The sequence below is a fragment of the Diplotaxodon limnothrissa genome, linkage group LG4 (genome assembly GCF_057381915.1).
Source record: "Diplotaxodon limnothrissa isolate DT_005_m linkage group LG4, D_limnothrissa_male_GT1.1, whole genome shotgun sequence".
Classification (NCBI taxonomy): Eukaryota; Metazoa; Chordata; class Actinopteri; order Cichliformes; family Cichlidae; genus Diplotaxodon; species Diplotaxodon limnothrissa.
Window position 1 is genome coordinate 3,487,104 of NC_140599.1, and position 25,340 is coordinate 3,512,443.

The 25,340-nt window shown below is 40.5% G+C and overlaps 3 protein-coding genes across 3 annotated transcripts; all 3 read left to right on the forward strand.

Annotated features, from left to right (window-relative positions):
- On the forward strand, nt 1–1,732 carry LOC146633045 (ferritin, middle subunit). Its single transcript, XM_085351960.1, has 4 exons — nt 1–297; nt 752–898; nt 1,074–1,199; nt 1,304–1,732. Exons 1-4 carry the CDS (start codon nt 196–198, stop codon nt 1,457–1,459), a joined length of 531 nt encoding a protein of 176 aa, XP_085208086.1. The 5' UTR covers nt 1–195; the 3' UTR covers nt 1,460–1,732.
- Nucleotides 1,733–9,038: 7,306 nt separating this feature from the next.
- Nucleotides 9,039–12,382, forward strand: LOC146633046 (uncharacterized). The gene is made up of 10 exons (XM_085351961.1): nt 9,039–9,084; nt 9,179–9,470; nt 9,571–9,707; nt 9,859–10,153; nt 10,266–10,414; nt 10,501–10,801; nt 10,931–11,076; nt 11,292–11,538; nt 12,034–12,212; nt 12,318–12,382. Exons 1-10 carry the CDS (start codon nt 9,039–9,041, stop codon nt 12,380–12,382), a joined length of 1,857 nt encoding a protein of 618 aa, XP_085208087.1.
- A 7,146-nt stretch (nt 12,383–19,528) lies between these two features.
- Nucleotides 19,529–24,930, forward strand: syt5a (synaptotagmin Va). Its single transcript, XM_085351962.1, has 9 exons — nt 19,529–19,676; nt 19,905–19,919; nt 20,376–20,554; nt 21,990–22,076; nt 22,154–22,321; nt 22,407–22,574; nt 22,679–22,796; nt 22,884–23,017; nt 24,721–24,930. Exons 1-9 carry the CDS (start codon nt 19,529–19,531, stop codon nt 24,928–24,930), a joined length of 1,227 nt encoding a protein of 408 aa, XP_085208088.1.
- Nucleotides 24,931–25,340: the final 410 nt, after the last annotated feature.

Below are 25,340 nucleotides of genomic sequence, written 5' to 3' on the forward strand. Positions count from 1 at the left end.
GGAGAAATCTTTGAGGAGTTTTTGCTTCAACAGTGTTTGAACGGAACTTCTTGACTTCGTCCCGCTTTGTATTTCAGCTACTCTGCACTTCGGAAGAAAAATCCTTTTCTACTTGAACACTACACATAAAGTCGACGTGAAGCTTTATTTTTGCACCGTTTTTGTTAATAAAAAGCACAAGAAACGCCAGCCGAAATGGAGTCCCAAGTGCGCCAGAACTACCACCGCGACTGCGAGGCCGCCATCAACCGGATGGTGAACATGGAGCTGTTTGCGTCTTACACCTACACTTCTATGGTGAGAACACGTCATGTGATGCTGATGTCTGTAATAACCTTAGTCTCAAGCTATATTAGCTTAATGCTAGACAAAGAGAATGGAGTAGAGTCGTTAAATGTAAAGTCCGGTATGTTGTTGCTAATTTCAGTAATGCATGATTTCAGTAACGGCTTCTTTGCTGCCTATCATGTGCCAATAAGCAGGTTGTCAGATACGGAGTGTATTTTCACCACAAGTACTGTCACTAAGTAACCAAAAAATGCTGCGTCATGCTTACGGTGGCTTTTCCATACACATGCTCGCTTCGCAGGAAACGAGTGTAGACTCTGTCCTGCAGAATTTAGTGCACATTGTCTTTTTAAATCAAATTTGAAACATTTTATATCAAAGTTAAACTTGTATAACTTGTGTTGTACAGGGGCGAAATGATTGGTGGTGTGTACCAATTAATAACCTGTGTCTGATTTGTCAGGCCTTCTACTTTGACCGTGATGATGTGGCCCTGCCAGGCTTCTCCCACTTCTTCAAGGAGAACAGCCATGAGGAGAGGGAGCACGCTGACAAGCTGCTGTCCTTCCAGAACAAGAGAGGAGGTCGCATCTTACTCCAGGACATCAAGGTGTGTACAAACTGAACCAGTCCTGCTGTGACATACCTGACTGTCTCTAACACAGAAACTGGGATTAATGAGCAGTGTTATGACACTTGTTCTCTTGTTGTTAGCGTTAGTGTGTAATGTGTACACAGAGCTTAAAACAAGTGTTCAGTCTCTAACAGAATTGTTTGTTGTGCAGAAACCAGAGCGTGATGAGTGGGGCAGCGGGCTGGAGGCCATGCAGTGTGCTCTGCAGCTGGAGAAGAATGTCAACCAGGCTCTGCTGGACCTGCACAAGCTGGCGTCTCAGCATAATGACCCTCATGTAAGTGGGAGTTGGAGGGAAGAGTTTGGGGTTAAAGACTGAACTAGTTGATGCTGTGTATGTTTGACAAATCATCAAATGTTAACTGTAGTTTGTTTTCCCAGCTGTGTGACTTCCTGGAGAGCCACTACCTGGATGAGCAGGTGAAGTCCATCAAGAAGCTGGGTGACCACATCACTAACCTCACCCGCATGGATGCCCACAACAACAAGATGGCAGAGTACCTGTTTGACAAGCACACTCTGGGTGACAAGAGCTAAATGCTGAGACGTAGAAGTGAGCCTGGAGTCAGCATGTTAACAACACAGGCTTTGAAGTAAACTCACTTCTGCTCCAGCTGATTCTTTCCTGATTTCCTCACTTTAAAGCTGGCATCAGTTCTTGTATGTTGTGGTGTTTGTGTGAAATGTCACATGGAGCGATGGATGTTATCAGGGTATGGCTCTGCTTCTAAGCTGTCTGACATTTGGAAATGTTTCTGATCTGTTCATCTGAATAAACCTTTTGAGCTGGATCTTTGGTCTGTCTGCATCTGTGACTCACTCACGAATCACTTCAGTGACTTGGGGTACAAATAAGTGTTTAAATCAGAATGTGAGTGTTACTTGGAGTTTTGCACAGTGAAGTCATGTTAACTGACACTTGCTGACAACATTTTGGTACACTTCCACCTCAGTGCAGACCTGCAGTTGCATGGCTGAAAGCAATGAGACTTTGTTACTTGTGATTGTGCTTTTACTTAACAGTTGCTGGGTGGATGAATTCTGACAGATAGGGCTGCAAAAGCAATGAGTGTTTGAGAATCCTTTTTCTGGTCAGATGAAACAAAGCTGGGACTGAAAAGCCAGACTTGGACTTGCTCTCATGTAATTTTCTTTAAAGCGGTCTGGCTAAAAGATACAGTAACCACTGACCTTAAGTTCATACTTAAGAATGGAGATAATTTTAACTACCCAGTAAAAGTAACCATGTTCTATTAAAATGTTTCCAGGAGAAACAAAAGCCACCTGTGTAAAGTTTATTCATACAATAGTATACTTTGGTTAAAATATACCGTGAAACATATTTCAAAGGTTCCTTAAGTAATAGGCCTGTCAGGGGTCAGCAACCTTTAACACCCAAAGAGCCATTTGGAGCCAGTTTCCACACAAAAGAAAACACTGAGCCGCAAATACTTTCTGACATGTAAAATGAAGATAACACTGTGTATTGTTTTTCACCTTTATGCTTTGTGTGAACAACTAAGGTGTGTTGCTTATGAAATCCATGAAGTGCTACAGAGAAAATTACATTTTATTTATGTAATGAACACATTTTGAACTCTTAAAGAAATATAACAAAAGGAAAGATGCTGAACTAAAATGATCCAGCAAACAAAAACTGTTATATCACCTTTGTGCTTTTGGAGCCTTGACCCGACTTTTAAAAATATTTTGAAAAAAGCACTATGCTGATAAAAAATTAAAAATAGATATTTGCAAAATTCTGCCTAAATATGTATTTTACCTGGTTAATCTGTGTGGCGGGGCGTGGTCTGCAGCGCCGCTGCTGGGGAGGCGACGCACCTGAGCGGCACCCGCAAGCACGCCTCGCCGCCTGAAAGTCTGTGCTCTCTCTGCTGTTGTGTTGGTGTGTGTCGGGCTGTGAGCTGCAAAGCTACAGCCGGCTGTGTGCGTACAGCAACCGTGTGTGAATAGTGGTTAATATAGAGATGCTGAAAAGCGTGTTCATGCAAACATCGTCGGGTCTGCCGTGGTATGTTTACAATGGGACTTCTGCTCCTGAACCTCTGCGCACAGCGTCTGCAGATCAGGGCTGTACGAAGTCAGTTTACGCAGGACTGTAAGCTGTCGTCCGTGAGGCGTGAGCGCTGTTTGTTTGTAACATAGTTCACGGTGGAGAACAGCTGCTGACATAATGTGGATCCAAAGATCCATAATTGGCCTACCTGGGTTTGAAAGTCTCGATAAATGCAGGCGTTTCGGCGGGTACACCGGCTTCCGCGAGTGTGACGCTTACTTTGAGCGATGAAAAATAATAAAATAATATTATTTTATATTTCAATATCACAATAATCTTCTAGAACTACAAGTTAAAAAAAGAACTAAAGACAAATAAAATACACTTTAGCTAAATACTGAAGTATAAGGACAAAAGAGCCGCAGGTTGCCGACCCTGTTCTATACAGAAGTTGAACTGGAACTTTGACCACTAGGGGGGAGTGTTTTACCATTAACAGTTCTAATTGTTTGACTGTCAGATGTGAGCTGTAGATATTATTTTATATTTCTTTTTAGCCCTACCCACCTTTTTTCAAGGTTTCTGTTACAGGTTTCTGTTGTGGAGAAGAATGTTTTCATATTTATTAGAACTGTCAAGAGAGGTCATCTTGTGCCCCATTATGCAACACCAGCAATGATGGCAAAGAGTCGCACAGCGCCTGATGCAGCGCCGTAGTTCTTGTGGTGAAGAAGGGTCTAAACGGTTCTATGTTGACTACTGCAAGATGAATGAAGTGTCACAGTTTGATGCTTACCCCATGTACCGGGTCGATGAGCTGCTGGACCGGTTAGGCACCGATGTTAGATTTAACCAAGGGCTACTGGCACTTGCTAATTATACCCCTCAGTCTGTTTTGTTGCCACATTAATTTCACCCTCCGTTGAATTCAATTGAATTCCTCTTTCCTCTAAAAGGAACATGACTTCTGGAACAATGTCCTTTGGACAGATGAGAACAAAGTGGAGATGTCTGGCCATAATGCACTGCTATATTTGGAGAAAACTAACACAGCATATCAAGACAAACATCTCATACCAACTTTCAAGCACGGGTGATGATTTGGGCTTAGTTTGTTGGTGACACCACGGCCCATTGTTAATCAGTGTAGCTTCAGTCATTTTGCAGATGTACTGTTTATAAGGTTGGGGAAACCTGCAGGAAGCTTAGGTTGAAGAAGTCACTTGGATGAATGACAGAATATTTGTTCCACTGAAAACGCAATGTTCACTTGAACAGAATCAACTTTTTAGGATTTCCTTACCTGGATCATTGAGCATGCATTAAGACATTTTAACCAACTTTGGGAAGGACTGCCTCAACCTAGTATGTGAGCAAACTTAACATAAGAGCGCTGACTACAGAAACCACAACAAAAATCTTCCAGAAGGCACAGAGCCAGCTGCTCAATGAACAGGTGAGACAAACAAATTTTACCATCGATGTGTTAAATTCGAAAGCGGCTCCGATTGAGACTTACAGTGAGTCTAGATGAGAATACCCTTCAAATGGTGTTTGAATTCATTGAAAAGGCTCATCCAGCACAGCATGAACAGTCTAAGACCAGGCAACAAAGCAAGTTTGACTTACTTGTTGACATCAGCAAAACACAGAGCGTATTCTCAGCCACTAGATGAGAGAAAGATGCCACACTGAGGATGTGGATACATGAGCATGTTTCTGGCAGACAAGTCACTCAAGCAGTGAACAACATTCTCGCAAAATGACTGAACACTGAGAAAAATCTCACGAGTGGAAATGATCACAGCCACAAAATCAGCAATTTAAAAAAAACACAGTGCAGATGTGAAAGCAGATGTGGAAGTTTTGGCCTATCGCAGCAATGCAAAGCCCCCGGCCCTCACATTGCTTAGTAAAGACAACAACATTGTCGTCCTTCTGTCAGACAAGGGTTGGTGCGCAGTTTTGCTAAACCAGAAAGACTATCATGGGAAAATTATGAGCCCCTGAAACGAGACCCAGGAAGTAGTTACAGGAAGATTGTCTGAAACAGGACGATGCTATTAACCGGACCTCATGCCACAGGCTATAACCAGGGGAAACTACACCAATTCTGTATGGTTTACTGAAGATACTGAGAACAGGTACAAGGGGTGTACCTGTAAGATCATATTGTTTATTTGATCAACTTGGTCATCTATAACACCTCAAAGTTTCTGGCTTTGATCCTCAACCTGTTGGTAGTCAGCTCTAAACACCACATTTCTGGATTTTTCTGAGAAGGCGAGAGACGTCATTATGGAGGCAGATGGTTTCGTATGATGTAACATCTCTCCTCACTTGTGTTCCCGTCATTGAAGCAGTTGAGGTAGTAAGAGATAACAGGATGACTCCAACTCAGCAACAGAACCACTCTCAGCGTAATGTGTAACATAATATATGAAAAGTATTATATAACGATTTATCATATTACATCCTTTAGAAAGCTACAATGAACATGGTTTACTTTGCTATGGCTATCTGAAGATGCAAGTGTATATACTGCCCCACTCTCTTTAGGTGCTTTCTGGACTCTATATACTAGGCATGGGTACCGGTGTCCGGTGCCATGATGGCACCGGTTCTGACATAAACGGTAGTAACCAGACCGAAAAGCAGCGCACATTTCGGTGCTTTATTTCCCTGAGCTGTGATACACTTCTAGCCAATCATTTTACGTTTCCCAGGATAGTAGGCGGGTCCAGGTACGTGCGTTCTTTTAGAGCAGAGCTACAGATTAAAAATGTCCAAGGCGAAGCGGTTAAAGGTCTGGTTGTACTTCACAGCAAAATATGCAAACTCAGCAGCAACAAGTGCTTTAAGCTGATACTGTGATACTGTCAAAGGAGGTAACACCTCGAAACTGATGAAACACCTGGCGACGCATAGCGTTTTTTTTTAAAAGCCGAGAAATGCGCCGTATTTGGTAGCTTGCTGCGAGACCTCACACCGAGCACATCTACTGCGGGTGTGGTGCCTGTTATGCAACATCCCCCAAAAACACGAAGAGGAGAGTCCTGGCCCCTAGCCCTGCCAGTGTAGCAGAAATGATGAGGATGATGATGCAGCAGCAGCCGTTCTTCTCTGCGTGAGTCGCTTAATGTTGTTCGTGTGTAATTTACGTTGAGTAGGCTAACCACGTTATTGCATTAATGCATGTAAGGTGAACTAGCAAACATCATCATAGCTACATGCGGCTGTCCTCTTGTTTGATGGCAGATACTCCCTTCACCCTGGCCAAAAGGGCTAAAATGACCAAAGAAAAAGTGGGAAACAGCTAAACATGAGAGGTTTTTGGACAAAGTTTGTGTTTTTTTTTTCATTGTTTAAGCACTGCTTCCAGCCAAGAGTGATACCATATATGCCACATAGCTGCAGAAAAGGCACACATTGTTATCTTTTTACAAAAACAAAACAAAACAGCTGAACATGGGAGGTTTTTGGACAAAGTTTGTGTTCTCCATTCTTTATTAAGCACCGGTTCGAGCACCATTTAAGCACCGGCACCGTTTCAAAAGTACCGATTTGGCACCGGTATCGGATAAAACCTAAACGATACCCATCCCTACTATATACCCAGATCTCTCATACTCCTCCCAGCCATGCTGTGCAGAAATACTAATTAGCCATCTTTCAGTGGTGCATCTCTAACTGGTCAAAATTCTTTTTTCTGTGGTCAGCAGTCATTCCCTAATTCCTTGAAACATAACGTGCAGTGGGATTTGGTGCTCCTGAATCCCCACATGAACATCTCTTGCAATGGGGTTGACGCAAAAGAACATACACTGGCCTGCATAAGAGTGGTATTATAACGAGCATAGCTGGGGCCGAGATGAATTCTAGCCTCTCTGAACACGACAGAGCATGCAGCAAACTGAGGAGAGTCCTATTAAAACACGTGCACTGGCCATTTCCTGGCTTGATGGTAAATATTACGAAAGCTGCTGGATGAGGCAGCTTCCAAAGCTGTGGCCCAAGAAGCTTTCGGCAAAGTGTAATGAACAGCCAAAATTATATTTGGTTGAGTGGCCTTGTCAACATTAACAAAGTGGAATCCACTCACACCACCACCTGTATTGTACTTTGATGAATTCTGAATCCTGACTAAAAATCAGTCTAAAATTAGCTAAGACAGCTAGGTCAAGTAGCTCAATAGTGCTCTGACTCTTTGTCAGTGCTCTGACATGTGAGACCGTTCAAATGCAAAACATTTGCAAAACATAGAAACTTAAGGGGCTGGCAGTGTCAGGAAACTCACAGAAAGTGCAAATTAAGTTGTTTGGATGACCCAAATTTGGGTGTGTCTTCCTTCATGCAAACATTGACGAACACTCATTAAAGTTCCATATGTTCTCCTTTACCAGACTAAATCCAGTATGTTATTTGTAGTACTCTGAAGAAAACTACGGAGAAAGTAAGTCCTCTACTTGCCAGCTGGTGTATACGAGCAATTAATGTCATTTGTTCAATTTCATAATCGATTTGACATTTCAAGGAGACATGAATGGCATGGATTATATTAGGATCTTCACAGGTAAGACAAATTACCTTTTACTAAATGTATTTTCCCATATAAAGAATCAATGCCAGATATTTTATTGTTTTAATCTATCTAAAACCCACACCATGAACCACAATTATGAAGGAAAAAAGTGCACAATCACAAAATGTACTCTTCTTTTACTCATAACCTGCTTTGCTCACTTAGAGATGTTGTGGAATATTATCTTCCCTTAATTCTTTCCTCTTTGGGTGCCTATTTTGAAAAATCAAGAACCCGTTCTAATCTCATGGTCCTGGGTTTGACCAAATGTTTTGTTTTTTGTTTTGGGCTTATATTATGTTTCTTTTGGATGTAAGAGTGTTTTTAGGCTCTAGTATATTTCTCCTCTGTTTCCTCTGTTTCAGTCAATGAAAATGTGGGTTTTGCTGGAAAGACAAACACGAGTGTCTTTCCTGCAATGCTTCAAAGGCTCAAATCACATAATGAGGCATTAACAGTCATGTCATTTCAGAGCCCTGTTTATCTTTGTTCACGTGATATTCTGAAGAACAATCGACACGGGCTTCGTTTGGACACGCTCCCTTTGTTCAGCACAGGGCTTCAGTGTCAGACATAATATCCACTAAAGAGTTGCATGTCACTCTACACTCACACATACCAGCCATCAGCTCGCGACAGTTACAAACACGTTTGTGCAGTGGCTTTGTGGGCTTTGCTGGCAAATAGTTGACTGGAAAAGACACCTCAGCTATCAGAGTAGTTCAGACTTACCACATTACAGTCCAACCGCAGGTGGAGGGACTTGATGTTGAAATGATAACAAATAGAGCAGAATTAGCAAATGTGCTGGATAATGCTGAAATCTGAATCCCAATTTCAACAAAAAACAGCATCGGGTGAAATAATCATTCTACAGTTGTTATGTGAAGAAGACTTTTTTCATTTTCTTTCTCTTTTTTTGGCACTTTTATAAACAGTTGTGTCGTCATCTTTCACATTGCAAACAAAACTCAGCAAATGAGATAAATAATGCAAAGTAATGCAAAATAATGCAAGTTGTAGAGTTGAGTGTTTTGCAGAATTTGGTTATTGACCAAAAACACTAAGCATATTACCAAGTCCACATTGTAAGATGTAAGTAAGTACCTTTTATTATTTAAAGTATTGATGACATCTTTTTCAGCAGTGATTGTCTTTGAGAATGCTGTTAACCTATTAAAGCAGCTCACGTAGGGGAGAGTGGTATGTCATGATTCATCATTAAGATGCAAATTCAGAACACATTTTAACGACCACTGAATCACTGTGATTTTTACTTTCCACAATAACCATCTACCAACAAAACATATTGTTAAACTTTTCATGTATTTTTTGGAGGCCTAGAATGTGCCTGTCTCTAAAGAACTTTTGTTCAACATCTGTTATTGACACTGAATCTGTTATGCTAGTATCAAGCTGATGTCAATCGACACTATAGATATTTGGATCGATCCTCCCACCTCTGCTGTTTATATAGTCTTTAAAAGGGAGAAAAACTAAAGCTCTTTAAATACTTTATGTTAACAGGTATTTTCTTCTTGATGGAATCTGGTGCACCAACAGGTACAACCCTACTCCAACACCCCTTCCCACCACCCTCGACTCCCAGAGTAATCTATTAATTTGACTAATTACTACAGTTTTTTTTCTTAATAAGGTCATCTCCTCCAAAACCTGGCACTGAATCAGAATGCTGTACAGTCCTCAAACAATGACAGCCTGGGTTTTGCTGACAAGGCAGTTGATGGCAACAGAGACTCGAGCTATCAAAGAGGGTCCTGCACACTTACCACCTCACAATCTGATCCCTGGTGGAGGGTAGACCTGAAGAAAGTGTACACAATCGGCGCTGTACTAATTACCAGTACAGTAGAACTAGAAAACGGGCTGGATGGTGCTGAAATTTGGATTGGAAAGTCAACAGAGATCAATGACCATGAAAGCATGAGGTGAAAACACTTGATAAAGCCCCAAATGATGAAATCATTATGTGAATAAGATTTATTCCTTCACTTTCTTTCTGTTTTTTTTGGGCTCTTGCATACACAGGTGTGCTGTGATCTCTCACTTTCCCAGTGGACAGACATTTTACTTTCCCTGCAGGTCTTTTGAAGGACAATACGTCACAGTGTTTCTCCCTGGAAGCAAGAAGATCCTAAGTCTCTGTGAGGTTGAAGTGTACTATGGTAATCACATTTCAGTCTGATTCTGATACAGACGTCTGGTATTTCATAGACTCTGAAACTCAGAAAATGTTATGAAAATTAAGTGTGACCTTTAAAATAACTGCACAGTGCACCTTCTGCAGAAACCGACTTTTCCTGGTTTTCTTTCAAGGATACCCATCACCCAATTTAGCACTTAAAGGAGAAGCTACTCAGTCATCTACGCTCTCTTTTGCTGCTGCATCCAAAGCCATCGACGGTAGATGGAACTCGTTCTATACCAATGGGTTCTGCAGCCACACTGCTGAAGACGAGACCGACCCCTGGTGGCGGGTAGACCTGCAGCACAGCTTTACAATCACTACTGTAAAAGTCACCAACAGAGGAGATTGCTGTGCTGAAAGACTGGATGGAGCTGAGATCCGAATAGGGAACTCACTGGAGAACAATGGAAACAATAATCCCAAGTAATGATGAGAATTCAATTTTCATTATGAAATGAAATTAAGAGATACATGCTATCCAACTTTGGGAAAATCCATATTAACAGAATATTGTCTGCATATATTCGTCTGTCAGGTGTGCTTCCATCTCCCACATAAAAGCGGGTAAAACCTACACATACCAGTGTGACGGAGGCAGCATGGAGGGTCGCTTTGTGAACCTGTTTCTTCCTGGACAGAAGAAAACTCTCACCCTGTGTGAAGTGGAGGTGTATGCTGCCCGAGGTAGAGCTTTTAGTGAGTGAATCTGATCTACTGAAACACACCTGCCTGATAATGACTCATGTCTGTTTGTTCTTTTCGATACTCAGTGGAACCGCTTCCAAATGTGGCCTTAAACAAAGAAACAGTACAGTCATCGACTTGGTCTGGGACAGAATATTGGGCCTCAAAAGCTGTCGATGGATGCAGAAATGGACAAGTGCCACAAGGATGCTGTACCCACACTTCACCAACAGAGGACTCGCCCTGGTGGCACATAGACTTGTTGGGTCTCCATAAGGTCACTGCTGTCACCATCATCAACAGAGTCGGGAGTACAGCTTACAGGCTTATTGGGGCGCAGATCTTGCTTGGGAACTCACTGGATCAAAATGGAATTAAAAACTCCATGTAGGACACGATTTCTCCATAAATATTTATGATTTTATTTTTCTCATTTAAACAACAGCACATTATTGTTTAGCCAAAACATTTTCTTTTGTAGATAAAACAAGTTTGATGTTTGTGTAAATCTATCAGGTGTGGCACTATCAATTCATTAGGGAGTTCCCCAACACACACATTCCAGTGTAATGAAATGGAAGGTCGCTACATCACTGTGTTCTTACCAGGACCTCAGAAAATACTGACGATGTGTGAAGTGGAGGTGTTTGCTTCTCTCTCTGGTATGGCCGTGGTGTGTTTGTTTCTAGCACCATATGTTGTGGTTGCATGTGCTTGTTGTTGCTTTCTTTATTGTCTCTATATTGCTTTCCACCTCTCAGTATTCATGTTTTAATTTGGAGCTGAAAGCAACCTTACAATTCAGCCTGTTAAAACAAAATGAAAACAACCAAACATGGTTGGAACAAACGCAACCTGTCAAGATTTTTCTTCTCAGCCCCCAAAGCTGTCACTCCTCCACCAACTCCTCCACCATCTCCTCCCACTGTGAGCGTACTGCTGGGCGAAAGGAATGTGATGGTTGTGGGAAAGAGGCTTTGCTGGTCTGATGCTCTGATGTACTGTAGACATCATCACTGGGACCTGCTCAGCCTTCACAGCCAACAGGAGCAAGACGAGTTGGAGCAGCTGCTGGGCAGCCTTCCCTTCACCCTCACAGACTACATCTGGCTGGGACTGCGCAGGTACTGTGCTTATCATGTAAATGCTCTTAACACCTCAATGAATGAACAGGACATAATATGAATGAGATGTTGTTCATGTCCAGTTGCAATACAATGTAAAAAGAAATCTATCCAATGATTAGAAATGTGAAATGACCACAAAGAGACAGAAGAAGAAGTAACCACATCAAATAAAAATATCACCACAAAGCAATGCAAACAATGTACACAATGACTCAAACTGACTAGGAAAGGTTTAAAAGAAGATAGAGAACACACAAAGTTACCAACAGAGCACCACTTATCTAACCGAGGGTCACAGGAGTGCAGTTAGTTCATAATAACCCTGAACTTGGTAGGAGGAAGAAAATGGATGAATGGTTGGTTTTAGGTTTTTGGCCCCATTTAACATCATAAAGATAAATCTGCATCATATAATTGTGGAAAAAAGAGAAAAAGCTTTTAAACATCCACAGGTAACATAAACAGCAGCATTTTGTTCACTCTGTCCAACAGGTCACTAAGAGGAAATGACTGGTTCTGGATGTCTGGACATTCCATGAATTTCTTCCATTGGCCACAAAATTGGGTCCCTCGCTATTATTCGAACACCTGTGGCGGCATGGGCAGCACAGAGGACTTCCAGTGGAAGGACATCCACTGTGGGAAACAACTCAACTTCATTTGCCAATTAGGTTGGGCTTATACCACTGTAATGCATTCTGCGATTTGTTGTACACTTGTGATTCCTCACAGTATCGTGTTTCTGGGGATTAATTACTCTACTCTCTGTTCATTAGGTGCTGGGGACGACATGCAAAGAGTGTATTTCTACAGCACCAAGAAAGACAGAACCCTAGAGTAAAGGCCAACAACATATTGCAAATGCAAATTGCAATGTGTATAAGGGGGGCTCATCTCACCTTATAGGAGGCAACCTTTCTGCAAACAGCTGCAGTCGGACTTGGACTGACTGCAGTCACTCTGAGAGAGATTAGTGAAGGTTTCAAATAATTGCTGTCCAATTTATAAATGCAGACTAACTGCTACAACGATTCCATCAGTTTGAATGAGGCTTTATCAGTGAGCACAACTCAACTTCAGGTTATATTCCTTTGTTACTAGGTTACTGAGTGCAAATGTAAAAGTTAACTATGAATTTCTGTTAAATGGGTTTTTCTCTCTATATAGACAGATCGGTGATTTACAATTTATTACTGTTAGTTGCCGTATTATCAGAAACATATTGCATGTAATTACCAGCTTGACCCCATTCATCTCCTCCTAGATGAGTCGACCAATCATGATGAAACTTTGCACAGACATTGTCTAGGGCTCTGTAAGTGCCAACATCTAATTGCTATATACAAATGTTTTACCCACAATTGTATATATTTGATAGATTAGAGTGTTTGTTGCAATATAATGTAGGGCTGAACGATTATGGAAAATAATCTAATTGCGATTTTTTTGCCCCAATATTGCGATTGCGATGCGATATGCGATTATTTTTTAAGGTCTTTGTCTTCTGTATTATTAAACAAAGACAAGCAATACATCATATAGTATGGCCAATACTATATTACATTAATTTTAAACTGTTCTTTCCTGGAAGACAGACCTCTGTTATGATGACATGAGGTGATGCATGAATTGATGACTGACATTTTTATTTAACTTCTTCAATCACAACAGTATATTTGAACATACACAATAGTTTATTTTTAGCTTACAAACATCTGAGCATAAAGTGCTGACAAGGAACCCTGGTGTAAACATTAAAATGAAAGTCAGTACAATGTGCAGATTGCAGAAATATACATAAAAAAAATCAGTGGCTTTACCACACTCAGTTTTTCGACATCTGTGAACTACTAGACAGTCATTCAATTAAAAAATAATATTAAATAAATAAAACTAATAAATAAAAAATACACACATCTTACTGATCTCTGCAGTCAGTAACATTACACATAAAGTGCAAACATAATAGCAATTGTATAAACACACACACAAACACGCCTTTAAAGTTTAAAGGCGTGAAATTGGACGGTCTAGTTCTGATTAGCGTCACCGCTGTCTCGGTGGAGTTTAATAAACTCGGCCGTCTGCTTCTTGCTATCTAAAATATAACCAGACACTGGCGTAAATTCTCGACTGTCTCATACTTCTGTTTAATAAGTTTTCTGTTTGACGTTTAGTCAGCTGTGTGAAAACCAAGGAGGAACCCACCCGGGGGATTAATAAAGTTTTATTTTATCTAATCTAATAACTTTAATCTCAGCCAAACCGATTTACTCACGAACAAACAAAACACTGAAAAAAGCCCAACAATAACATTTTTAGGTTGTCTAAGTGACTTATATATTACGTTTAACCCGAGCAGCGAAACTCCGCGGTGATCTGAAAATGATGTGCCGGGAGTTGTGCCGTTCTCGGCCGCATCAGTAACCCTCGAGCTCCCGGCTAGCTGTCGAGCTGGTGGGTAGCAGACGCCTCTGAAAACGTCGAAGCACTTTTGCAAATATGGGATATCTTGATAAACCGAGCAGATATTTGATGTTTACACAACTACTTTCTCGCCTGAAAATATGTTAAAAGTTTATTTTGTGACCCAGAAAGATTAGTATGAGTAATTTTAAAACTTAGTAGCGGCCGCCATTGTTGGAAACTGGAGTTTGGCTGGGCCGCGCTATGAATTCTGGGATATGGTAGTAATTTGGACAGCCTTCGGCGCGTCGCTGTGACGTAATCGGTCTACAAATGCGGCCTCAGGAGGATGCAGCCCATGAATTTGGACATGTCCAGAGTATAATCGCAGCCTTTGCGGTTAGAAAATTGCACTTGATCATGTCGCGATATTATCGCAAATGCGATATATCGTTCAGCCCTAATATAATGTATCATAGCATCATCACTATAGTGATTGTATGTTTGTATGTTTCCTCTCTGCTAGTTTAAAAAATAAAGTGTCACTGTGTTAATGAACCTTTATGAACCATTTGATTTTAATTTGATTACAAAAGTAGCTTTAAAGGTGTTTCTGTATTATATGAATGATCTTAGCAATGAAATGCAGATCACCGCTGAAAAAACACAGAACTAAACTAGGTGATTAGTTAGTAGCTGGCAGTGAGGGATACTGCAAGGATTAGTGCAGAGGGGGTGAGAGAGAGAGACAGTCGTGCACACCAGCTTCTCTTTAATCAGTGGTGGAGGATTTATGGTGGAGAACATTTGGATGCAGAAAGTAATAACAGAAAAAGACACAAGACGGACTGAGGTTACATCATGTGAGTTATGCTTTTCCTCTTTTATTTTCACCGTATCATGTTTTACTTTAGGTATATAATGCATATAAAATATACATTTAATCAAACTGTTGACATTAATATTGTCTATACCGTAGATATAAAGTATCAAGCTTTGTATCTATTAGTGTCTTATTTCAGGTCTTATTTACAGTTAATACCTCCCTGCTTTTGTACACGTCTGTGTATTTATAAGCATATTACAGTCATGCTGTAAATTTCTTAAGATATAACCATGTAGACATTAATTTGCACCCTTCAGTTATTGAGTATCGATTGTTTTTGAGCAGTGAGAAAGTTCCCTCTTGGAAAATACATTTGATGATACATAGTGTAGGATTCCTAAGGTGGCAAAGATTAGTTTAAGTGGATTATAGGAATCTACCTCTATTTCTAGTGTCTGTGATCACGTGAAGTCACCTGCTGTATTCGCCTGTAACATCTCTGTTTGTTATGGAGGTTAAAGGTTTGCTTCTTTCCTGTCAGGGCTACTGTAAGTGCAGATGACTTTTTCCAGTAACTTTGTTTTGATAAGCTAATCTATTCCACAAAAAGGATCTGTTTTGTCATGGTTGGCAGCTATGGGCTGCTGTATTAGAGGTGAACCTTGATTTTTTTGTTGGTTCATTTTCCATCTACTAACAGGAAGAAGTGAGGTTTAGACATCAATAAGTCTATTTGATTAATCAATCCAAGTATTTGGTGGAGGCATGTTGGATGATCTGATGGCTCACTGAAGCTTGTATACGTCAGCTCTGTAAACTCTGAGGTGCAACATTTCAAAAATAGCTTTTGAGATGTTTCCTTGTAAATAAAATGATGAACCAGCCAGCAGGCAATAAATGCCATCCACAGAGCTGCTGTTAAAAACAGCAGTAGAGCCCCAGCTGTGAGTCACCTTGTGCTCCTTTATGAAAGACAATGTATTGGCAAGGAATATCCACAATCTGTAGTTCCTCCAACAGTGCCGATCACCAGAGTATCCAGCGCATTTCCAGATCGATGAGGTGAAACGATGATGTTCTGAAGACAAACTACAGAAAAGTGCATCTTTGATGTTTTACAAAGTGCATTTTTATCCTTTTGGGGGTTTTTGTATCCAAGACGTGATCATATGAACAACCCAGATACAAAATATTACCTCATTATCAAGGTGAGATGGAGATGGGTAGCAAAGGGGCTTGCAGATACAGAGCAACTTTAAGAAGACTAATGCAGCTTAAACTGCAAATCCTATATGAAAGGTTGATGTGCTGAATGGTATGCATGATTTACTCTTTAACCATAACACAAATCTGATTATTACATCATAGCTAATAACCTGTATACGCTGAACACCTTTCTAAGCTGTCTTCCTCTTGGCAGCACTTTCACAAAGTGCAGATTTTACAGTAATGTGCAAACATTTTTGAGTTTTGAGTTTTTAATCATAGGAACAAGTTAGTGCATTAAATGAAAAACAAAGTGCTGATTCACATGTCTGCTGCATTTTGTGTCAGCTGGAATTGTCTCCTTTCCAGTTTATTCTATGCTAAAACAAGCACTCTTGCTATGAATACCATTTATACAGTGTCAGTCACAATAGGGTCCTTTTACTCAGTTATACAACACTGCAATTAAAGAACATGAGAATGTGAGGCTGATGCAGAATATTAATACACTTTACTGGCTATTGTCATGTTTGACAAACTCTGAGATTCAGGTTTCTTTGTTTGTAACACGAGTTTTCTTAACAAAACAGGAAAAAGAAACCGTTGCTACTATTGTGTGTGGGGCATCCTTTCTCTTCAAGAGTTGGTTCACATTAATAATCTTTCAACTGAATTTCAGTCTTCTGACGTGTGATTTGGGTGGACTGTGTTTCTCCAAGCTTTAAATTCTGGACAGACACACACATTACTGACCAGGATTCTGACTTTGGGTGGAGCCCAGCTTAAAGCTGCTGTGACCCAGAAAACATGTGCAATTATCATCCAAAGGTTTTGGGGTGTTCTAAATCCCTCCAAACAGGTGGTTATTTAACACACCTTCCTGTGGCATAAACAGTAATATGATACATAGTATGATGCTTGCTATTATCCAGGATCCTCACTATACCATCTGAGGCTTATACCTACTGAGACATTTATTTGATTTAAACTAATATGTTATACGCTGATGATCCCATCCTGTAAAAACATAAAATGAAGCATTCATTTATTTGCAATTGAAATAATTTAATTGTATTTTACTTTGACTCACATGTTTTTTATATTTTTGTGTGTAAATATGTTTTAACCTCTTTTTGATGCAGTTTAGTGTTAACAGCAATGTGCGGTGTGCAAATCCATTCAAAATACACATACAGTGAATTATTCTATGTATCTATCTGCATGCACAAACACAGACACACAAACATGCTTCGGTCTCCCTCTCTAATCCTCTGCTTATACAATCAGGGGGCTGTAAGGGTCATTGTAACAAAGCTTGCCAGCTGAACCAGATCTCATTATTGAAATATGTTGCCTATGAGCCTCTCCGTGTGCAGTAGTGCATATCAGCAGGGAGACATGTATCTAAATCAGGACTAATCACAGACAGATGGAGACAACAGAGGGAGGAGGAGTGAAGGAGAAGTGGTGACAGTGTGGGCGGAGAAAGGGGAGGAACCCCGGAGAGGCAAACTGTCCTTAATTTGGTTAAGCCTGAGATTTTTGGATTACCTTTGGCAATTAATCTTGTTACAGTGCTGTGCAGCGACAGAGGGACGTGGGAGGGGCCTGTGTGTGTTTAAAAGTAACTAACCTTGTGGTCTGCTATGATGTAGCTTATTTATCTGCTCAGCTACATAGGTAGGATGAGTAATATGTATTTGTATTAGGTTGTTACATTGTAGAAAATGAAACAATGTAGCCACTTTCAAATGGACTAGAAGTGTGTTAGTGTAAACCAAGAATCAGAAACGGGAAGTGTTACTGACTGACAAACAGAGATGTTCACAAAATAACAGCTTGTTAGCCAAACGCTCCAAAAAAGTATGCCTTTAACATCAGGTTGTATTAAGTGAATTTTTGGATTTGAGAAAACCTGGAAAAAATGTCTTTGAGAAAATAAATCAGACCTTACTCATTCAGACCTAGTCCTGTTAGCTGTTAATGTCTGGCTGCTAGGGAAAAAAGTGTAGTCTCCAACTGGTAGGTAACTGGTTCTGGAGTTTCCTGGTTAAAAACCTTCATTTGATTGATTTGGTCGCTAACAAATTGCTGTGGTCACTGCCAGTTTGCACAGTGGGTTCTCTTAACTTTGATGTAAACATGCGCAAACTGTGACAAGTGCAAAACAAACCAGAAACATCAACTGTTTGCCTTCAAAGGAAAAGTTGCATGATTTGAAATGTCTTGGGTGAAGCAGGAAGGCACAACTTTTACCTTTTTAAGTTTCACTACAAATTGTAGGGGCCACAAAGGGGCTACTTAAAAAAATCTCTAAATAATGAAATTAAATATCAATCAAAAATTGGCTCCTTAAACTGTTGCATAGGTAGTCTAGAATATGCTGATTGTTCTATTAATCTTGTACATGTGGAACTCTAAAAGCACCTGATTTTACTGGGTAATTCAGTTTCCTACTATATTATTATACATTCAGAAAACGTACAGATACATTTACTTGTTATCTAGTTTGAACACAATGTATGAAATATGTGAATACCTTATCAAATATAACACAGATTAAACTACACAACAGCAGTCTATGTAAAAGGGATGAAGTTACAGTGACACTTACACACAAATGAGTTTGAATATTTCACTTACCTGATAAAACACAATGCTTTAGACTAAGCACACACTTTGAGCATGAGAATGAGGCGATGGAGAGAGGATTAAAGGGATTACAGCCAGGTCAAAGGTCAAAAAGGACAGAATGAAATGAGGGCACATTTAAATCAGAGTGAAACAGTGAGAAGAGCTATTACTTTACTGCACTTTGTAGTAATTCTGTTGCATCGTGTAGGTAAAATTAAAAAATCCAATTAATCTAAAGACTAAAATTAGTGGAGGTTTTAACCTCCCCACAATCAATTTGTAATATTGTTCCCAAAAGCTGCCCACCATTGCTGGACATGTGTGGCTGCCTGATCACAACCATTTTATCAACCATATAAATACAAATGAACTGCTGTGCACCCGGCGAGAGGCGGGGTGCACCCTGCACAGGCCACCAATCTGTTGCAGGGAAACTCTAATTTAACTTTTAACAATGAATTTAATTTATTTGATTCATTTCATATCAATTTAATTTTCATATGCTTTTATATTTTTATATGTGAATGCTGATCCACAGCAAATGCCAGCTGAAAGCACATTATAAGGCTTTACAAAGTAAAAAGGAAAACGACAACCAGAGAGCAAGCACTTGATGACAGTGGAAAGGAAAAACTCCCGCAGAACCAGATTCAGGGAGGGGCATGAGGGGAAGGAGAAAAATGAAAGCATGCATAGACAAATGCCCTTTAATGACAAGCAGCAGTGGTGTATCAACACACAAAGAGAAGGACTGACTGTGACTGAACATGCATGTCTTCTGGTTTTCTGTCTCCTAAATCTGCCGATTTGCAATCCTATCATCACGCTGCTGTCTCCGTCAAGTCTTCTTTACGATCAGCTTGGATCCTGTTATTTATTGTTTGTCTGCTTTCCTTTTTTTTTTACAGAGCAACAATGCGACTGGTCAACATGGCTGGAGTGCGGCTCCGCCGGGCAGCTGAGGAGGAGGAGAAGGAGCGGCCACCCCCTCCACCACCCGTCTCCCACCACCAGTTTAACAGCATGAAGAACAAGTTCTTTAATGAGCTCACACATCTGCCAAGTGAGCACACGGCTATCTAAACATAACGTTACAGTTTAAGCTGAAAAGAAAAAAATCACAAACTTTCATATTGTAAACTTAAGGAAAATGTTAGATGAAATTGTGCATCAGAAAGCAGATCAGGGTATCTATCTCAGTCTCTTTCATCTCATCATCCTGTCATTCATTTTTCCCATTCTGTCTTCTCTCGTTTCTTCGCCGTGTGACCTTTCTGTCCTGCTCTCCAAGATCATAAACTCAAGAGTAAGTTCATCTCACATCTCATGCTGCTGTGTTTGTCGCACATAGTCACGTTCTTAAGGTTATTCCAACTCATCCTGGGCGGAACAGCAGACACATGAAAAAAGGCAACTGATAAAATGTTGACCCTAAAAGCAAGTATTTTATAGAGTCAGTCTTTAAGTTTATTTACTCATCTACAGTATAGCTAGCTACCGTTTCTTAGAAACAGCAGTGCTTTGAGATAAATGCTCACAGTAAGAGTGCTAATAATTTGATTTAAACCAGTCAGAGGGCTGAGGGCCACTAAACCTGTTGGAAGCCCAAGAAGCCATGATATTGTGAGCTGATTATGTTGGATGACACATTAACATTAACACTTTAAAAGCGTTTGACTTTCTGACCTGTGCAGTGTGATCACTCTTTTCTTTTTATGCAGCACTAATCTACATTTCCCCTTCCTCTCACTCCTTTCTCCAGTGCCCATGTGGGCTGTGGGTGCCATTGTGGTTGTGGTCCTTGCTCTTGTCGGCTGCCTGGGATTCTGCATCTACAAGAAGTGCTTCAACAAGGGCAAGCCCAAGAAGGCCCGCGAGAGGAAGGGAGGACGAGGACGCAGGAAGAAGGACAAGGAGGGAGAGGAGGGAGAGGAGAAAAAGGTGAGAAAAGAGGAATTTCTTTTCTTCAAAAAGAAGAAAACCTGCACTACTTGGTAACTCTGCTTAGTTTGGTCTAAAATTCCCTTACTGTGGGTTGTGCAGTAGAGGGGCAACATTGAGACAACCCCCAAAACAGGAATGTTTTTACACGTGGAGGATTTTTACCCCTTATCTTTTATTAGTTTTGCATTTGGCTACAGTCAGTGTTACCGCTGGTAGCATGAGGCTACATATAATATATAACCCCTCCAGGATGCCACATTAATATATTCCACTGTCAGCGAGTTTGCTGTCTCTCAAGGGCATGGAGGAGATTCCAGGACACAAACAGATATTCTAGGAGAGCTGGATCAGACTCTAGAGGATCTTTTATTCAGCAGGACCAGAATCTGCTTCTTTGTGCGAGAAGAACGGGATGAAGACTTCCTGAGCTACGATATGACATCCAGCTGGAAGCTGGTGTGAATGTGTGTGACCAAACACTCAAAAACAGATTTCATGAGGGTAGCCTCAGGGCCTCTAGTGGGCCCTCTGCTTATTGTCTGGCACTGTGAACCTGATTTCTATTTGCAATAGAAGACCAGAACTGGCAGGTCCACCACGGACGTCTATGCCCCACAGATGGTCTGCAGAAGCTGTGGAGAGCATTGTGATGCCTGTAACATTATTCAGCATGACGAATTTGGTGGTGGGTCAGTGACTGTCTGAGGAAGCGTATCAATGGAGGGACACAGATTTCTACAGGCTATGCAACATTCACCCTAACTGCCACATATTATCACACATTTGCAGAGCTTTTTATGCTAAGCAGCTATTAGGAACAGAAAGAAAGGGAAGCCTAAGGCCCAAGGCTAGCCTAATTTATCCTAAATGGTAGCAGAATGTAGATTTTCTTTTTCTTTTTTTTTTTTACAATTTTGTGGCTAAGCTATCAGCTGCTGGCTGCAGTATCAAATTTAAAATTAGGAAATGAGGGTGTTATTAGGTATAATTATTATTATTGGGATGTGAATCAAGAAAGATCCATGGCTGCATACATCCTCCACCCTCTGCGTGTCAACAGATGGAGTTAGCTGCAGCTCTGGGTTTTCTATCTGATTGTAATCACTGATTAACTGTTCACAGCTGTTTGGCCTTTATCCAGGTTGAGACTAGTGATGGCTGAAATCACTGCTTAAACTGCACACAACAGCCACAGTGCACTAGGGTAAACACAAAAGGAGTCAGAACTGCCAGTACTTTGCTTTTGGGCACTGGAGAATATAGATTATTTCATCAAAAGGTTATATTTTCACACAGACTCCAAACCAGAGTATTATATTTAAATATTTACATTTAAGCCTTCCTTGTTCATTTTCTTTTCCATATTTTAGACATTTTGCAGAATCATGGTGTGGCATGGTGTGTTAACTTCTATCCAATTTGTGTCTTCCAGGAAGGAGAGGAAGGGAAGGAGGAGGAGGAGAAAGAGTCCCTTGGCAAACTTGAGTACACACTGGATTATAACTTCACTGATAATCAGGTACACACACATTTAACCCAATAAAAGAAGGATTTTATGACCTTCATCTAACATCTGTTTCCTCCCTCCTCTTGCAGCTGATAGTTGGCATCCTCCAGGCTCAGGATCTCCCAGCCATGGACATGGGCGGCACCTCAGACCCCTACGTCAAAGTCTACATGTTGCCAGACAAGAAAAAGAAATTTGAAACCAAAGTCCAGCGCAAGAACCTCTGCCCTGTGTTTAATGAGACCTTCACCTTTAAGGTTTGAATCACACTGATGATATTATATTTTTAAATCGCTGAGCACCACCTCATCACTCAACATTGTTAATAATTTTCTTCTTCAGATACCCTACAGTGAACTGGGCGGTCAGACTTTGGTGCTGCAAGTTTTTGACTTTGACCGTTTTGGTAAACATGATGTCATCGGTGAAATCAAGATCCCCATGAACTCCATAGACCTCGGCCAGCCAATACATGAATGGCGGGATCTGGTTGGAGGAGAAAAAGAGGAGGTAAAGGTGTTTTTCCATCTCCTGGAAACATGATAAATCTAATGGTACATACCGGTTTTGGGCAAGATAACCAAATCCCTGTGTTTATTTTTTGTTCCTGACAGCAAGAGAAACTCGGTGATATCTGTATTTCCCTTCGTTATGTCCCCACTGCCGGAAAGTTAACGGTTAACATTATGGAAGCCAAGAATCTAAAGAAGATGGATGTTGGAGGACTGTCAGGTGAACACACATACTCGTACTTGTGCTTGTTAAAGACTCTGGAGAGCTCTGCTAACTGATTATCCTGATGTCATGTCTCTCTCTCAGATCCCTTCGTTAAGGTAGTTCTTCAACACAACGGCAAACGAATCAAAAAGAAGAAGACGTCAGTCAAGCAAAACACACTGAATCCTTACTTCAATGAGAGCTTCAGCTTCGAGATCCCGTTCTCCCAGATCCAGGTTTGTATGCATCACAGTTTGACCCCGTCATATTTAGACCAGAGAGTTGCATCAATGGCCAGGGCTTAAATTGTGCAACGTTTTTTCCTGTGGTTGCATTCAGCTTGTGCACTATTTTATTTTAGGAGGCCTGAAACAGAGGCTGTTAGAAATACTGCTGTGCCAGGTTTAGGCTGAAAATTCCAGCACTGTGTTTGAATGAGAAGAAACACAAACATCTGGAAAACGTGCCCCCATGTTTGCCTCTCGATTGGCTCTTGAAACTCAAAAGAATAAAGGCAACATTTTTACCTAGCTCGTATAGATTTTGTGATTTCATCAATCAATCAATCAATCAATCAATCAAAATTTATTTATATAGCACATTTTTAAGACCGAAGTACACCAAAGTGCTTTCCAGTAAAATCGCAGTACAAATAAAATCACACTAAAATATAAATTACAAATATATAAAATATAAGATAATTACATAATCTAAATACAGAGCCAGATGTAAATTACCCTAATTCGCCTTAAATGCCAGATCAAACAAATACGTTTTTAAACGTGATTTAAAAGACTGAATGGAATCTGACGCGCGAATATGAAGAGGGAGAGTATTCCATAGCCTGGGTGCAGCAACGGCAAAGGCACGGTCTCCTCTGGTCTTCAGCCGAGACCTAGGTTGCACCAAGAGCAGTTGGCCCGATGATCTTAGTGCTCTCTGAGGGCTGTACAGACAGAGGAGATCAGCTAAGTAGTCAGGTGCCATATTGTTTAAAATTTTATAAGTAAACAATAGAATTTTAAAATCAAATTTCATCTTGTGCTTCTTGCAGAGATTTTCCTTTAGTCTTGCCCCAACTTCCTCTAATGATACTCATGCCACAGTTTTAATATGTTGTATAATTTGCAAAGTTCACATATGTTATATAGTTTTACAGCAGACTGAGCAGAGAAAACACTGAAATAATATAGGTTTAAATTTCAAATGAATCCGTTTGATTTAGCCTTCTCAGAAGACCAGTCACTACATGTATCAACCCTTTAAAGCTGGAACCATGTAATAATTTAAATATAAAAAAATAGTGTTTATCAAACCGTCTGAGAATTAAAAAGAAAAAAAGTTAAATTACAAATATTATTTCATATAGTTTTAATTTGTATCATAATTGCAACATGGAGCATTTTTGCAATTTGTTGCTTAAAAAGTATTTTTTTGGGGGGGGGCAGGACGTCTCACTGATGATGATGATGCTTACACTAGGTGTTAAGAGGTTAAATTATAAATGTGAAAGTACTACCAAAGTATTCCAGAGGGACGCGACAAGACAATGATCCAAATCTACAACAGGATGGCTGAAAAGAAAAAGAATGAAGGTGTTGCAATGACCAGTCAGTATCAACCTGATCGACATGCTGTGGCAGGACTTTAAGAGAGGTGTACACAAACAAAAGCCCTCAAGCTTCAGTGACTTGAAGCAAGATTGTTGAAGAGTGGGTTAAAAATTAAGTAATTATTGCTAAAGGTGAGTCTACAAGCCACTGAATCATGGATCGTACCTAGTGAGTCCTGTTAAAACTTTCTTTTTCATAGGTCTGCATTACCCAGTAGCTAAACCTGACCAACCATCATAACCTGAGTTTACTCAAAAGCTGTACAATAACATCACTCAACTTGGAATAAAGGTGCACACCTGACCCTCATCTGTCTCCTCACACAGAAACTTCAGGTGGTGATCACCGTATATGACTATGACAAGCTGGGCAGCAACGATGCCATCGGCAAGTGCTGGATTGGCTACGGCGCCTCAGGCGTCGGGCTGCGCCACTGGTCAGACATGCTGGCCAATCCTAGGCGTCCTGTGGCCCAGTGGCATACGCTGCTGCCCGAGGAGGAGGTGGATGCTGCTCTGAAGGCCCCCATCCGCTAAAGACGCTCACATAGTAACTTACACATGTGTACAGCATCGTGTGCATAGCAGGGTGTTTGTTTCAATAATAAACCAAACGCCTGTAGAGTTTTATAACTTGATGCATTTTTAACCATATTTCAGTTTTAAACGTAATTCCTTTTGTAACATAACTTCGGGATGTCATTGTATGACTGCGTGTTATACTGAGTGCATCCTATAGAGATGCTTACAAACATATTAACATATTAACTGCACACTTCCTCTGAATGGCTCACAAAGTATAAATTAAAGAGCCACAACACAGTTTAACTTTTTGCTTCCATAAAGCTGGAGGACTAACAAAACTGCATCATCTAAGATTTTAACTGAGCTTCAAGGCAAAACTCTCCTACTCTTTGTTATCTATTGACCGTTTTATCATTAAGCTT